Source organism: Onthophagus taurus, chromosome 11 (genome assembly GCF_036711975.1).
Source record: "Onthophagus taurus isolate NC chromosome 11, IU_Otau_3.0, whole genome shotgun sequence".
Classification (NCBI taxonomy): Eukaryota; Metazoa; Arthropoda; class Insecta; order Coleoptera; family Scarabaeidae; genus Onthophagus; species Onthophagus taurus.
This window is the reverse complement of record NC_091976.1, coordinates 5,391,198-5,409,324: the sequence shown is the minus strand read 5'-3', so window position 1 is coordinate 5,409,324 and position 18,127 is coordinate 5,391,198. Positions and strand designations below refer to the sequence as shown.

General features: G+C 30.2%; 1 protein-coding gene and 1 long non-coding RNA gene across 2 annotated transcripts in view; one reads left to right on the top strand and one right to left on the bottom strand.

Moving 5' to 3' along the window:
- LOC111414839 (retinal degeneration C) overlaps positions 1–18,127 on the bottom strand; it is a 127,824-nt gene that overhangs the window by 22,373 nt on the left and 87,324 nt on the right. Inside the window, exons 6-9 of the mRNA XM_071199790.1 lie at positions 2,981–3,148; positions 2,221–2,387; positions 2,126–2,162; positions 1,927–2,076 (exon numbers count right to left, since the gene is read on the bottom strand). Coding sequence (XP_071055891.1) covers positions 1,927–2,076; positions 2,126–2,162; positions 2,221–2,387; positions 2,981–3,148 — 522 coding nt within the window. The remainder of the gene's footprint in view (positions 1–1,926; positions 2,077–2,125; positions 2,163–2,220; positions 2,388–2,980; positions 3,149–18,127) is intronic.
- Positions 15,984–16,882, top strand: LOC139431689 (uncharacterized). The gene is made up of 3 exons (XR_011641746.1): positions 15,984–16,310; positions 16,363–16,529; positions 16,584–16,882. It is a non-coding gene; the product is annotated as an uncharacterized lncRNA (long non-coding RNA).

The following is an 18,127-nucleotide window of genomic DNA, read 5'->3' as shown; positions in this document are numbered from 1 at the left end:
TTCCAAGGAAACATTTTACAGTACATCACCGTCTCCAACGTCTGTCCCAAATGCACAACCATCCTGTTCCAAAGATGCAGTTAACAGTAAAACACTATCCTCTAGGCCTCATCCAGATGTACAACAACCATCCTGTTCAAAAGATTCACTTAACAGTAAAACTCTATCCTCAAGGACTGATCCAGATGTACAACAACCATCCTCTTCCAACGATAAGTACATATCACCAAGAGGGATTTTGCCTTAACCCAGGATTGCAAAACATCGAAAGAGATCAAATAGAGGCAACCAATCTGAAATTCTATCCAGCACTCCTTTCAAAGATAAACTTGAGGAGCAACAGAGACAAAAGGATAATAAAGAAAAACAAAAAAAACTAGTAGGAAGATATTTAAAGACGATGATGAAAAAACTAAATTCATGCCTCGCAAAAGCAAGACACTGAAAAAACCTAAAAGGCAAAATCAAACTGATGGCGAAGTGCTTTGTGGAGGCTGCGGAGAACTATACGAGGAACCATCAACGGAGGAATGGATTCAGTGCGATAGCTGCAAACAATGGTGGCATGAAGAGTGCACGAGTTACGAAACGGGCAGATTTATTTGCGACCTTTGTTGAATTTCCTTCAAAAAAATACAATGTCCTAAGTGCGGACTTTTACCTCCCTCTACTCTACCCCTTTCGAGTATATATAAAGTCTAAACCAGCTTAGTACGGCATAAAAATATGGGACCTTGTTGATGTGGAAAATACATATGCAATGAATTTGCAGGTATACGTATTAAAAATATATAGAAACCTGAAAAACAACAAGGAAAGCGTGTTTTACTTGACTTGGTTTCATGTATTGGTCGAGGTTATGGTATTATTACTGATAATTTCTTTACAAGTATACCATTTTCTAATGAACTATCTAATCGTAATTTTACATTGTGTGGCACACTCTGGCAAAACAAAAGAGAAATTCCGCCAGCACTTTTGCCCAATAAAAATAAATCAGAAAAATCCTCCGTTTTTGCTTTCACGAATAATATAACATTGACTTCTTACGTACCTAAGAAAGCTAAATCAGTGATAGTACTCAGTACTGAGCATCATGATAATAAAATAGGAAATGAGGATAATCATTTCAAGTCGGACATTATAGAACATTACAACAGGTGTAAAGGCGCAGTAGATACTATAGATAAGATGGTAAATGAATATTCAGTAAAAAGAGGAACGAAAAGATGGCCTTTTGTATTATTTCAAAATATTTTGGACGTTGCTGCTGTAAATGCTTGTATAGTTTGGACAGCTAAAAATCCAGAACTAAAAAAGAATGACTACAGAAGAACTTTTTTATTAGAACTTGGACAAGAACTCTTAAAGCCTTTACAAAGCTACAGGACAAACACTTATCTAAAAGAATTGTGGAGGCGATCCGTATCTTAGTTCCTGTGGAAGAAGCTCAAAACCAACAGATTCCAGTCCCATTTTCATTAACATATCCTAAACGTTGTATGATATGCCTAAGAAAAGCTGATAAAAGGACAAGAAATGCTTGTCACAAATGAAAAAAATATGTTTGTTCCACTCATTGTCTGGTCCCAAAAAGGATAATTTGTACCATTTTCTAGTTTTACTTAAAAGACTTTTTTGGTTTATAATTTTTGTTGTTTATAATTTCTTTGTTTATAACTATTAAATAAATGTTGTTAATATTTTACGATTTTTCTTATTAATTTTGTCATACATTAAATAAATTTCTTGGGATGCATTTGTATCCAACATCGGACTTCGTGAAATTTTAGACACTCCGTACCAGAAAGGTTAATATCTTAACCTAACAGAGAAAATTTAAAAAAAGTCTTAACAAAATTACATTTTAACTTTGGAACTTGTATGGAATTCCTAATATATATGGTTATTTTTTTAGTGACTCACCTTACTCCTATTTAATCCTTTAATCAATTCCAAATCGGTCGTATTTGAAATTCCACCATGAACGACGAGAATTTTATTATTAATTATAGTTCCTAATGGAAGCCATCGATAAACCTCATCGATCAATCGAAGTAGAACCTCGGCGTTTTCCTGGAAAAGCCATCGTTAAAAGTTTTCATGTTTGAGATTTTTCTCATACCCTATATTTGCTTTGCACCTCTTTCGTGAATCCATATCTGTAACAGATCGTACAATTGTGTATCTCTTTTTAACAAATTTTTCTTTTCAACTCACCTCGAATTCATTGCATTATCTTCATGATTACCTCGATTTAAATAAACAGCACCAGGAAATGCAAGAAAACATGCTAGAAGTAATAAGAGGACTTCAATTCCCTTTTTACCTCTATCGACGTAATCCCCATTGAAAATGTAAGGATTTTCTTGGGACGGAAGACCATTCTAAAACATTTAACAAAGAAATGGAAAAGTTAAACATTTTTCGATAAAAAAATCATTGTAGTAAAGTAAGAACCATGAATAGTAAATATACGTCTTTGACGTAAATCTTAATTAAATTCATAACGACGTCTTTTCGTTTCTTATTTACCCGTTAAAACGGGAACGCTTCAAGCTTTTCGAAGCCTCAAAGCTCCGTCGTCGCTTGGTTGTCGTTTCGAAACTTCATTTGCATACCAGCAGGCACACCGATTTATTTGCGAGAAAGTCGGTAACATCTAAATCTTTTGGAGAATTTTTTTTTTAAAGTTTAATACAAAAAGGTATTTCTTTTTAACTCCAGTTTTGTTTATTTCGGATAAATAAAAGATTTTCATTTAGAAAATTATTTTCAATGATGACGTGAACTTTGAACTTTTCGTCGAGATATTAGCGGAGTAGCAAAACGGAAGCGAAACCCCTCCAAGATAATGTTTCCCGTTGAAAGGGTTCTTGTCACGGAACTCTGGGAAGACAATAAGCAACCGAATCCTGTTTGCGCCGGTTCAATATTGATATAAAGTACATTTCAAACAATTTTTAATCAATAATCTTACCTTGTGCAAAATAACAAGTAAATCATCCAATTTTCCATGTAAATCTCCACATATCGTAATTTGTTTTGAAATTGAAGTTGTCGCGATGTTTAGATTTGGTAGTTTTCTTAGTTTTGCTATGGATTCTTTTAGAATTTGGGCGACGTATTTTGCATGTAATCTGTGGTGCTAAAAATTAGAAAAAAACAATTTTATTTCAAATGTATCAAACGTCAATGTTTAAACGTTTCCTAAAAATTCAATTAAATTCCTTTCAGTCAGTTCAACTTCACGCTAAAGTTAACTGAAACACAATAAGAAAATACGTTCATTTTTTTAAAATAAACTTGTAATCTTTACTTGTTTCGAAACGATTACTTTTTAAACATCAATTTCATACATATTGCACAATATCTCGTGATTTATTTGTTTTTATTATTCCCCAAATGTTATTTTACGCGACATTCGACCCGAATGTTCACGTTTTATTACTCTATAAATAAAGTCACTTCTCGAAACCAATATCCTTTCGAAAATAGCTTCGGAAGAAGCCAACAGAAAGTTATTACCAGATTATTAAGTCTGTTTTCTTATTAAATTATACAGACGTTGGGTAAATGGGTTTCTCCATGAATTCTAGGAATACATAATGCAGTTTCTTCACTTTACTAATATACCAGAATTTTGAAGTTAATTGAGAAACTATGTAACACAAATTGGTGATTTTATTAACCTCAACTTTAATACAAAATTTTTCAATGATTAATGAAAATATCAAAAAATGATTCCTTTTCTTTTATTAATAAGATTTCACTTAAACTTTACAAAAGTGTCACTCTGAAATGTTGATTTGGCAGAGTATTTTAACAAAACGAGATATCAAAGAGCGATTTTCTGTATTTGAATCATTAAATAATTCTCTATGAATATGTAAAATATGATTTCTACAATATTATTAATAAACTCGAAAAGAATTTTTGAATTAACCGAAGAAAGGAATTAACATAAATTGATAACTTTTTTAGCATCAATTTTAATAACATTTTTCTCTGTTAATCACGTTGTCAATGTTGCAAGTTATCTATTAATTAAATAAATAAGGAATAAAAACCTCTTACTTGCTTTTATTATATTTTATTCGAAACTAGTGTCGAGGTACAAACCTCATCTTCAGTCGAACTACAAAGAAATCAAATAACGATTATAAACAAAATTGTTACAAACATGTTAAAATGACCACAATTAATATATTTATAATCTACTGAACTAATTTTCTAAATACTCACAGTCAAAATTTTACTATAAAAGTTTTCGAAACATCAATACTCTATTTAAGATCTAAAACACATTAAAAATTATGTCACTGCAAACAATAAAACAGGCACTCTTCTGGAACGCGTTTTACAAACTAAAAAGACAAGACCGAAACAAGACACACAAATAAAAACTAGGGTTTCAACGTAAAATCAATAAATAATCAATAAATAATGTTATTATCTTTTTTATGTTTCATAATTTCCAGAATTTCGAGAAGATCCATTTTAAAACTCTTTTCACATTTATGAAATAATTTTGTTTCTTTATAGTTGATATTATGTCCTGTTTCCATATGATGTTTAAAAACATTTGAATTGCTCCTTGTCTTATGTTCCCTGACCCGAGTTTCCTACCTGTCTGTCCTATGTACAGTGAGTTACAATTTTCACATCCAATGCTATACACCCCGCTTTCTTTCATTATGTCTTTATCGTATTTCTGATAATTTGACAGAAGTCTTAAAATCGTGTTGCTATTTGAAAATGCTAATGAAATTCCATATTTAGAAAAAATATGTTGTGCCTTTAAAGTGATATCATTAAATCAGGGACTAAAAACGAAAAGTATTTTGTTCGTTTCCGATCAGAACGAAAACGAAAAATTTCGTTTTCGTTCTTTTCGTTCACACCCAAAATATATCGTTTTCGTTTTCGTGAACCGAAATGAAATAACGATTAAAACCGATTTTTTACTATTTTTCTGATAAAAGTATGCCAACATGCTTTTTTTAATTTTTTTTTATATTTGACAAATAAGTCACTTGTCATAATTTTAATTATAGCTGGCAAAAATTACTAACATATAATTTATGCTTTTAAAAACTTCTAAAAAATGTTAAAAATTTCAATCAACTGCATTTTAAGTGGTGATGGCATTTTTGCTTTTTATAAATATTAAAAATAAAATTTAGAATGAATTGTTTGGGACCGTTTCTGTATTGGAGAGGCACGAATCTGTTTTAGTTTCTTTCATTTATTTCCATTAAATTTAGTTACTTGAAAACCACGCACAAACTGCTATGCAGTTTAGTGGTATGCCAGTGACAGTTTTTTTTTGTTTTTTTTGCTTCATATTTTAAATAATAATATTTGTTTCTTTTCTCTCTGATCTTGCTTTATTTCAATTAACTTTTACTTATTTAAAAATTTTGTGTCATGGTTAATTTTTGGTTATTTGTAAATAAAGTTATTATTATTATTAAAAATAAGAGAAAAAAATTGTTAACATATTTATTTTATAGTAAAAATATATACAGGGTGTATCTGAATGACTACAACAAACTTCAAGGGGTGATTCTTTAGTGAATTTTAAAGATGCTTTGATATATGAACCATGGGCGACTTCGGCTCCCCTAAGGAACTACACCCCTCCAAAAATGGCGGAAAATTTTGGTTTAATTTTTTTTTCTCAAAAACTATAAACGCTAGGAAAATTAAAATTGGGGAATATGTTTAACTCATAATAGGGCACGTTTTGACCCTATTTGTACTTTCAACCTACCCTTCTAAACTACTAAACGTAACCACCCCCGTTCAATTTATGCCTAGATTTTTTTTATGAAGATGATAAATACATTGGAAAAATTTCAGGTAGATACATAAAACTATTCTAAAACTTTTTTGTCTCTGTGATGTTTTTCGAAAATTTAATAATTTCTGAGAAAAAAAATAATTAAGCAAACACTAACTGTTAAGCTGTAGGGTTGTTAATCGAAAGTTGGAATGAATTTTGAATGAAAAAATCTTAGTAGGCTTTGCAATCTTTGTCAGAAATATTTTTGACGTTTAAATGTCAGTGGTTTTCGTACGATTATTATTGTTTTATTTAAAATTTTGAAACGTAGAGTGAACGAGCCTAAATGCGATAGAACTTTATTTAAAAATTAATTTGAAAAACAATAATAATAATAAGAAAAATACTGACATTTAAATGTCAAAAATATTTCTGACAAAGATTGCAAAGCCTACTAAGATTTTTTCATTCAAAATTCATTCCAACTTTTGATCGACAACCCCGTTGTTTAACGTGCAGTGTTTGCTTTATTATTTTTTTCCCAAAAATTAGTCGTTTTTGGAAAAACTTTAAAGAGACAAAAAAGTTTTAGGATACTTTCATCTACCTAGATAAAATTTTTTTAATGTATTTATCATCTACATACAAAAATATTAGCAAAAATGTAAAGGGGGTGGTTACGTTTAGTAGTTCAGAAGGGTTCTTGAGGAGTAGGTTGAAAGTACAAATAGAGTCAAAACATGCCCTATTATGAGCTAAACATATTCCCCAAATTTCATTTTCGTAGCGTTTATGGTTTTTGAGAAAAAAAATTAAACCAAAATTTTCCGCCATTTTTGGAGGGGTGTAGCTCCTTAGGGGAGCCGAAGTCGCCCATGGTTCATATATCAAAGTACCCTTAAAATTCACTAAAGAATAACCCCTTGAAGTTTGTTGCAGTCATTCAGATACACCCTGTATAAATAATTCAGCATTCCAAAATAAATACAAATTTTAGTTAATTAAACTAAAGATATATTCTAAAGTAAATCATAGGATAATTATTAATTTTAGTATATATGAATATATTTATATAAAAATTAATTGTAAGTATTTAATCTAAGAAGCAAGACATCTTCCAATAAATTTTCTTTTAAATTCGTCCTTTGACAATTTAAAATATATTTCAGTACTGAAAATGCTCGTTCAACACTCACTTGTGTCATAGGTAAACCAATAATTTGTTTTACAACGTTATACAATTCATTTGATGACGTTTCTTTTGCTGCCCAATATTTTAAGACGCACGTATCTCGCTTTTCGCGCGGTTCTTCATAATAACGATCTAACAATCATCGAATATCTGCTGTATTATGAGATTTTGAAGAAATATTTTCTTTTTGTTTTAAAAATTGCTCTATTTCATCTTCTTCTGTTGAAGTTGACTATAGAGATGACTCTTCAACGAAGTTGTGAATAGAAGACCGTGAATAGAACGTGAATAGAAGACCCTTGCATCCCCGATATGTCTACTAGGAGTAGGTTACAAAAATACTGTGTCATTAAACCGGTTAAAACCGGTAACCGAAATTATTTATTTCGTTTTCAATCATGAACGGAAAATAAAAATTTCGTTTTCGTTTCCGTTTTCGTTCTTATAAATTATTCGATTAATTTCGTTCTTTCGTTCTCGTTTTCGTTTCGTTCTTAGTCCCTGCATTAAATGTTATGTGCCTATATTTATTTTGCTGCACTTCTCTAATAAACAGTGGATCCTTTTGTTTTTGAGCTTTAGAAACAACCTACGATGATATTTTTAGGAAAGCCATTGTTGTGGGCTAATTCAAATATGTAATTAATCTCTTCTGTCTTGTTCTTTTGTGTTAATGGGTAGCTGAAAACTCTATCAATTAAAAATCTAAAATTAGCTAATTTTTTTGACAAAGGGTGTTCTGAATTGTATGGTATGGTAGTGGCTATAGCTGAAGTTGTTCTAAAAATCCCATATTCAATTAAATGATCTTTAGTTCTCGTTAAGCTCAAGTCCAAGACATTTAGTTTTCGTTTTTCTTCCATTTCCAGTGTGTATTTAAGATTGTTCTGTAAACCATTGATGTAATTGTGAAAGTTATGTAAAGATTCCTCATTCCCCTTCATTCATGATGAAATTCTTTTCAATATGATCCAAAAATATATCCGCCAGCAATCCAGATAATGGCATTTCCATAGGTAAACCTTCGGTAACCAAATAAAATTCTCCTTTAAAGCTGCATTGATTTTGTTTTACTATGTGCTTAAGAATGTGATTCGAATGTTTTACATTATTTTTGTTGTCAAAATGTGAATCAAACATTTTTGAAATTATTTCGAGAGTGTATTCAACTGGGACATTTGGGTAGAGGTTTGTTATGTCAAACGATATTAAGAGGCAATTGTCAATATTGATATTTTTGGTCAACTCTATGAATTGATTTGAATTGATTATGGAATAAGAAGGTATAAAATCAATGCTATTAAATATATTTTTCATGAATTTGACTAGACCTTGAATCGGTGAGTTCTTAAATGAGGTGATAGGCCTGATGGGCACGTCTGGTTTGTGTAATTTTGGGAGGGAGTATAACTTCGGTATGCTGGGGTGCATATACAAAAACATTGACGTGTAGAAAGTTCTATTTCAATTATTTTTCAGATATGGGGTATATTCAACTAAGATTTCCTTAAATTCATTAATTACTTCTTTTGTACTTTTAACTATTTTCTCTAATGGGTTGCTTTTAAGTTTTGTGTAGTTGTTATTTTGCATGGATTCATATGTTTTTTCTAAATATAAGCTCTTTTCCATAATAACAACTCTGGCTCCCTTATCTGCTTTCACAAAAATACCATTTCCCTTTATTAGTTTTTTCTTTATGGATTTTATGTTCTTCCCTTTTATGTTTTTCATAAATTTGTTTTTATTTAAAAAATGAATTAATTCATTTTTAATGTCGTCGTAATTAGGATGATTTTTGATTATAACATCGAAATCTATGGTTAACTTAGGAAGGTCGATTTCAGAAGAAAGAGCATATTTGTAACCATTATTGAGAAATTTTACTTCTTCCACATCAAAGACTATGTCTGTCAAATTTGTAAATTGTGTTATTTCAACGTGCTTCTCTTGTTCTTATTTTATTATATTCTTTTTTCTTTAAATTTTCAAATTTTCTGTCTTTCTTTCTTCTATCTTCTCTTTTGTGTATCCCTGCTTCATTCCTCGCTTGTAATACAATTTCCTCAACTTCCAAGTGATGAAATTGGCTACGAAGATCTCTTTGTTTTTTACAAAGAGTTTCATAAATGTTATTTAAATTTTTGAAATGCTGTCTCTTTTCGTCTTTCATTATCTTACTTTGCATATAGTTCTTTGTTGAGGTTTTTAGTTTTTTGCATCTTATTTTTGCGAAGTTTGGTGTCACTTCTTCTTTAAGACATTTATTTATGAAATTAATGTGGTTTTTCGTTATTTCGAGTTTCTTGTATAGTTTTTTAAATCCATGGATTAACTTAGAGGTGTGAGTTTGATAATTAATCACGTTGTCCATGTTGAAAGTTATCTATTAAGGAATAAAAACCTCTTACTTGTTTTTATTATATTTTATTCGAAACTAGTTTCGAGGTACAAACCTCATCTTCAGTCGAACTACAAAGAAATCAAATAACGATTATATAATATAATAACAAAATTGTTAAAAACATATTAAAATGACCACAATTAATATATTTATAATCTATTGAACTAATTTTCTAAATACTCAAAAAGATAATAACATTAATCTTCTTAATGATCAACTCGAATTGTTTAAAAAACCTATTTTTACTTTTTTAAAAGATTTAAAAGAAATTTTACTATAAAAGTTTTCGAAACATTAATACTCTAACAATCATATAAAGCCAATTTGATAAATAAACCCTCGACTGCCTTATCTCACTACAACAATAGTAATGCTCTTTTCACGGTCAAAAGAATCCAAACAGAAAGACCCATTCAAACTGTAACATTTAGTGATCTCGACGACTCATCATTTCCGCGACGTTTTACTAAAATCCCAATATTAAACATATCTATGATTCTAACCGCTGTATGTCCACAGATCACAAAAAACATAAAATCCATAAGAGAAAAGGTCAAAAACGATGACCTCATAATAACGTTTGGTGACAAAAATTCAGGTCTTGTTATCTTGGACAAGTCTACCTACGTGGACAAAGCCCAGGAATTCTTTGATAATAATAACATATATCCCATAAAAAAATAACCCAACCACAGGCTTTAGCAACAAACTAAAGAAATTTATAAAAGAGAATTCTACCGCTCTTTTAAAATTCAACATTGGTCCTAACAAATCAACAGAAATGAATCCGTTACCACCTACATTGAAATGTTGTATTAGACCAATAATTACTAACAAAAATACTCCCACAAACAAAATAGCAAAGACTATCCAATCTTTTCTGTTTAATTCATTCCTCAACCACAACTCCTATTCAGTGAAAAACTCCATGGATCTAATTAATAAAATTAAGAACATCACGCTCATAAAGAATAGCCTTCTTATATCGTTTGATATTAAGAACCTATATTTGAATATCCCAATTCATGAGTCCATATCTATAATAAAAAATGACCTAGATAACCACCACCAATATCTTAATATTAATCATAATGAAATAACAACCTTCTGCAACCTTCTGAAAATAGTTTCTAATCAAAACTTCTTTATATTTAAAAATCGATATTATCAAATGTCTGCTGGTCTTCCCATGGGATCTCCAATTTCGGGCATCATCGCGGAAATGTTCGTCAATGACTTCGAGAAGCAGTTATTCTCAGAGAAATATAAACTTTTCACATCCGTATAGTTTATGAGGGTAACGCTGCTAAACTTAGGGCATTGTACAACATCTTCAACAACATCAACAACTTAGAATTCACTATGGAAAAGGAATTAAATAAGAGCATTAACTTCCTCGACTTAAGTATTTCCAGAGATCATAATGACCATCTGTCTTTTAATATATATAGAAAACCAACATCTACAGATTCGATAATGCCGAAGAATTCTTTCAATCCAACGTCACACAAAGAAGCTGCCTTCAGATTCTACTTTAATCGGCTTAACACTATACCACTCAATGATTCAGACTACATTTCGGAACTTAAAACAATTTTTAGCATCGGAACAAATAATGGTTATAGTTTCTGGGACATGCAAAACATATACAACAGAGTTTACTCATCGTTAATTAACAGAATGGTATATCCCCGACACAACAATAGAGACAAGATCCATTAGAGCGCCCTCCATACAGCATAAAATCACTAAACACCTCAAAAAGTTTAACATATCTACGGGGTTCTCTTCCAATAAGAAATTAGGTCATATGCTAACTAATAACAAACACCGTTTTGACAAGTCCGAGTTAAGTGAAGTATAGAAGATCGAATGCGAATATTGTGATCGGTTTTATATAGGACAGACAGGCAGGAACATCCAAACCAGGTTTAAGGAACATCTTAAAAGTAATAACTCCGCAATATAATCATAAATAATCATAAAACCAGTCTCAATTGTACAAAGATACAAAAAAATATTAAAAAATCAAAACTTTTAGATTTATACGAGGAACTTCATATCTACACCGGTAATTTAGAAAACAAACTTATTAACAACATGACGGATATGAACAATTTTAGATTCTTTATAAAATACATTTAATTAATTTTTTTTTCGCGCGCAAGTCTATTTTTCACAACGATAGGTTTTTTTATTCTTTGTTAAAAACCTTTATAGCACGCGTCCCATTCTTGTTGTTCCTTATTTTTAAGATCAGTCGTTCTTTAACTGTTGTACTTCCGCGTTTATACTTTTAGATCAACTGACATTCTTTGAACATTTTGTTAGTATTGTTTTTTCGTCCTTTTCGAGTAAGTTACATAAACTCTGTTCATTAAGTTAAGTTTTATGGTTTTCAAATTCACTTGTAGTGGTTCGACCCTTTTGGTTTTTCTGAAGAATTTTTACATGTTCTTAGAGTGACCTTTCTAATTTACTCCCATGAAATGATCTATATATATGTATACGATTTCCCGATTACTCATATGTGTACCACATTGACGGTAACTATTCCGTTTTTTGCATCAATTTTTTTACCAACTATTTAATTTTAATTTTAGTTGTACCTGAAGAAGGCTACTTGTTAGCCGAAACATGTTGTACTGTAAAAGATAAATAAAGAAATCGCATCGTTTAGTTTAGAAACGTTTTCTTACTCTTTCATTAATACTCTATTTAAGATACTAAAACACATTAAAAATTATGTCACTGCAAACAATAAAACAGGCACTCTTCTGGAACGCGTTTTAAAAACTAAAAAGACAAGACCAAAACAAGACAACACGCCCACAAATAAAAACTAGGGTTTTAACGTAAAATCTTTTAAAACAGTAAAAATAGGTTTTTTAAACAATTCGAGGTGATCATTATGAAGATTAATGTTATTATCTTTTTGAGTATTTAGAAAATTAGTTCAATAGATTATAAATATATTAATTGTGGTCATTTTAACATGTTTGTAATAATTTTGTTATTATATTATATAATCGTTATTTGATTTCTTTGTAGTTCGACTGAAGATGAGGTTTGTACCTCGAAACTAGTTTCGAATAAAATATAATAAAAGCAAGTAAGAGGTTTTTATTCCTTATTTATTTAATTAATAGATAACTTGCAACATGGACAACGTGATTAATTATCAAACTCACACCTCTAAGTTAATCCATGGATTTAAAAAACTATACAAGAAACTCGAAATAACGAAAAACCACATTAATTTCATAAATAAATGTCTTAAAGAAGAAGTGACACCAAACTTCGCAAAAATAAGATGCAAAAAACTAAAAACCTCAACAAAGAACTATATGTAAAGTAAGATAATGAAAGATGAAAAGAGACGGTATTTCAAGAATTTATATAACATTTATGAAAATGTTTGTAAAAAACAAAGAGATCTTCGTAGCCAATTTCATCACTTGGAAGTTGAGAAAATTGTATTACAAGCGAGGAATGAAGCAGGGATACACAAAAGAGAAGGTAGAAGAAAGAAAGACAGAAAATTTGAAAATTTAAAGAAAAAAGAATATAATAAAATAAGAACAACAGAACAAGAGAAGCACGTTGAAATAACACAATTTACAAATTGCCAGACATAGTCTTTGATGTGGAAGAAGTAAAATTTCTCAATAATGGTTACAAATATGCTCTTTCTTCTGAAATCGACCTTCCTAAGATAACCATAGATTTCGATGTTATAATCAAAAATCATCCTAATTACGACGACATTAAAAATGAATTAATTCATTTTTTAAATAAAAACAAATTTATGAAGAACATAAAAGGGAACATTAGGCATAAAAATAAGAACAGTGACTGGAAGAACATAAAATCCATAAAGAGAAAACTAATAAAGGTAAACGGTGTTTTTGTGAAAGCAGATAAGGGAGCCGGAGTTGTTATTATGGAAAAGAGCTTATATTTAGAAAAAACGTATGAATTCATGCAAAATAACAAAACTTAAAAGCAACCCATTAGAGAAAATAGTTAAAAGTACAAAAGAAGTAATTAATGAACGTAAGGAAACCTTAGCTGAATATACCTCATATCTGAAAAATAATTCAAATAGAAGTTTCTACACGTCCATGTTTTTGTATATGAACCCCAGCATACCGAAGTTATACACACAAAAAAAAAGATTGGTCAAATCAACCATATATACAGGGTGATTCATAAGTAATGGGCCAAATTGTAAATGTACGTTCAGGAGGCCAAAATAATAATGTTTTCATTAACAATAATGGGTCTTAGTCTGCTCCTTACTGAGATATAGGATGTTAAAGCGAAAAAAATAAAATAGATTTTTGTTAATAGATCAGCTACTTTTCTACATAATGACTCATAGTTGACTTATAGTTTTTGTAAGGGTAAACAATAATGTGTGAGAGGATTTGAGTTAACTCGTAGATGTCGCCACATGCGCCATATGAATTAGATGAAATCAGCTACAAATTTTTTATCGCTCATTATTTTACAACATACTTGTTTAATTTGGATAGCCCCATCATTTCTGTAGAAAAAAGCTATACTTCTTTGATCTTGAAAATATTAACGATTTTCGAGATATTTGAATTTTACTAATTCACTACACTACATTTCACGGTGGTCGACGTAGCATTAATCTGTTAAGACACAAGCATGGCATGGAATGTTGACATTTACCTAACCGTAATTGATAATTGATAACAATATTAAACTGAAACCATAAAAAAATTACGTAATAAAACAATTTATTGTATTGTAGCGTCTCTGAAGATGATAACTTGTTATCGAAACATGTAAGACAAAACGATTAATAAATTTAAAACCAGTAAAAAGTACAGTTGATTTTTCTTTTCAATTATCAAAAACTGGTCGATCATGGATCAAATAAACCCTTACGCTTTAATTATTATTTTGGCCTCCTGAACGTACATTTACAATTTGGCCCATTACTTATGAATCACCCTGTATATCTTCAAAAATGTTTAATTCTTTGAATGAACTGATCACTTACTTCAACACTTATTGCTTAATTTGAGTAAACTTGAATGGTTTACTTGACCGGATATTATACTCAAAACAAAGCTTTGTTTTAATAAAACTTGTATTCAATTCGATTAATCGGTAGAGTCAACAGGTATAAAAATAAATATATTTGGAGTAAACAAGAATTTTGCTCCAATGGAGTAAATTATGTTTGAACGGACGATATAAATATATTTGAGGTAATAATATATTTTTTCTTACGTTGATACTAAACGTGAATTCGTTTTGAAGACGTGAATCCCCCTTTTCAGACTTGTTTTGACAACTTACAATAACCAAACACCCTAAATTTCTCTATTTTTACTTAGTTTATGTTATTATATCGTCGTTACGTACGGGACACGATAACATACATTGGTATGCCATGCAACAAACTCAATTAAAACTTACAAGAATAAAATACTAAATGAAATGGATCATATGAAATACTAAATCCTGTTGGTACAAGTGCGTGATGATGTCATCAAAACCGTTCCGCGACGTATTAGGTACGCCATATTTGTACGTTATATCTTTGTACACGTTTCAACTTGGTGCTGGAGATTAGTGACAGTTAACGGAAATGAATCACACTTAGTGGAGGTAAGTATTTTTGGATTTTTTTTTAAGTAAAAAAACAACCGAATGCCGAAAGGAATCCTAATGCGTCGCCGTTGCTAACGTTATTTTGTCGTCCTAGAAAACTTGTCATTACAGTCGCACATGTTAAATAATGCACTGAAATCTACTGAAATTTGACGGTATTACTTGAGATGTGCGATTGTAATGACGAGTTCTAACAAGTCGGAACATTTGTAAGTAGTATACTAAGCTTATAATATACGGATTCAAGTGAAACGGTAAAAATAAAATACAGTGCGTACGTGTCTGTAACTTTTTATCGTTTATAATAATAAGTTTATTCTAACCAGCCACAAAAACTATTTAAAAACGGTTTTTATCGTATGTTAGGACAAGTCTATCATACCGCACTAGACCGGTTATTGCAATACTGTAGAAATGACTTACCTACATACAACAGATAATAAAATAAATAATATTTAAATAACCTTACAGAGAATGATGATATTGATTGGGAATTTTTTGTAAAATTAACACCTGATGAATTAAAGGAAGTAGTACCTTCAGTGGGAATGCGGGCTAAATTAAAAAGAAAAATTCTGGAACAGAATCCTGAAATTAATGTAACTTTTGTATGTACTCATTCTTTCAATATTTTATTTTTGTTTTATAATAGGTACTAAATATTTTCAAACCATTAACATTTTATGTTAATGCTAACAAAGAAAATGAATGAAATAGCATAGTCAGTCGTTTGAGTAGTGACATTTCATTTGGTGAACTCGATCAGAATTTGAATCCCGCAATCATGGATAGCAATTTTCCAGATTTTGAATTAAGAACATTATTACAAACAGTACCATTAGGAAACAGTGTACTAAATTATTATAAAACCAATAACGTATTGGATCATACTAGACGTACACGCTTAGTCGATATAATCATCAAACATTTATACATCTACATTATTAAAAAGTAAGTGATATGTAAAGAATAATTTCTTTTTGAATGTTTTAAATATTTTAAATAATACATTATTTTTATAGCCGATTACAATATGAGCACTATAATATCTTAGCCAGTAAAATAATAGGACTATTTCCTACCGAAACTGTGGGAACGTACTATGTTTCTGCTGTAAAAAAAAAAGGATTCGCCCACCGGAAGACCAATATTAGCAAGAGGTCGGCTTGTGGATAAATGCAAAAATTTAATCTGCCATTGTGGAGAAATTTCTTCAAAGAAACGTCGTTTATCCGGTAATTCTGCTGAAGAACAAGGGGAAAATGTGGACGAGTGTAAGTCAAATTACTTTATTTGTTATTTTTGTTCTTATTATCCATGTTATAGCTCTCATATCACACTAAACGTGGCTAAAAATAAATTCAGAACCATCGTTAACAGTCCTACACAAGTGGCAAAAAACCTTTGAGTTAAGGCGAAGAGAAAATCTACAAAACGTTGCTGCATTTTTAATAAATTGGCCTAGCCTTAACGATAAAAGAGCTGATATCTTGGTAAGCAGTTATTATAAATATGATTAATAGTAGATATCGTGAATTTATTTATAGATAAATTTAGATTACAATTTATTATATCCAGAAACAAGTACCCAGTTGTATAGTACATGGACAACTTTTTTTGATGCCGTTTTGAAACTGATAATAAACAATATTAAAGATAAATATAATCTTGAACTTTTAGATGAACTTAAAACTGTCGATAAGGCAGGTTTTAAGCAATATTTTAGATTCCAAACTAGCAATAGAACTAAGCTTATTACCATATCTTATTCCACCGCGCGGAAAAACAACGTTTGGTAACAAACACTGGAAATTTTTTATTCTAGAAACTCTAAGATCAATAATTGTTAAATGGGTGATTGGGAACGCTAAATACAAGAACTCAAGTTTTGACAACATTATTATGAAAAAGGTGCTCCATCTAGCGTCCCCTGTAACCCTTTTTTAGGAACCACAAGAGTTACCGTTTTACCCATTATAAGTCTATTGTTGCTATATTTTTAGAACTGTAAATAAGTGAACAAATAAACGTCTTAACATAAAGTAGTAATTCAATTCTATTATTTATTAAAAACGACCTGTACTAATACTTCATTAAATAATATCAAATTATTGAGTGAAGGTATAATCCGATTGACATAACACTACAAAAGTTCAACGGGAAAAAATGATACTTTAAACAAAGTAGTTGATACATTTATCCCAATGACACGATTACCTTCTTTTAAATATCAAGTAGGTCTAGTGAACCTTTTTAATAGATTGAAGAAACTAATTGATATTTTTTTTTTAACTACACCATAATCTACACTGAAACAATAAAATACTTAATTAGAATATGTGAATCGGTTGATCTGAAATTATAACGTACTTCTCTGAAAACACAGTTTTCTTGAATGAATTTCATCATGAATGAAGCTAATCCTTACGTGAATAATATTGGCTGTTGGGCTAGATATGTGGATGAGGTCTTTTGTGTATGGAAGGGGAATGAGCAATCTTTACATAACTTTCACAATTACATCAATGGTCTACAGAACAATCTTAAATACACACTGGAAATGGAAGAAAAAAGAAAACTAAATGTCTTGGACTTGAGCTTAACGAGAACCAAAGATCATTTAATTGAATAGGGGATTTTTAGAAAAACTTCAGCCACTACCATACCATACAATTCAGAACACCTTTGTCCCAAAAATTAGCTAATTTTATATTTTTAATTAATAGAGTTTTCAGCTACCCATTAACACAGAAGAACAAGACAGAAGAAATTTATAACATATTTGAATGGCTTTCCTAAAAATATCATTTGTAGGTTGTTTTCTAAAGCTCAAAAACAAAAGGATCTAGGCACATCTAGGAAATATAGGCACATAACATTTAATGATATTACGTTAAAGGCACAACATATTTTTTCTAAATATGGAATTTCATTAGCATTTTCAAATAGCAACACCATTTTAAGACTTCTGTCAAATTATCACAAAAACGATAAAGATATAATGAAAGAAAGCGGGGTGTATAGCATTGGATGTGAAAATTGCAACTCACTGTACATAGGACAGACAGGTCAAAGGCTGGAAACTCGGGTC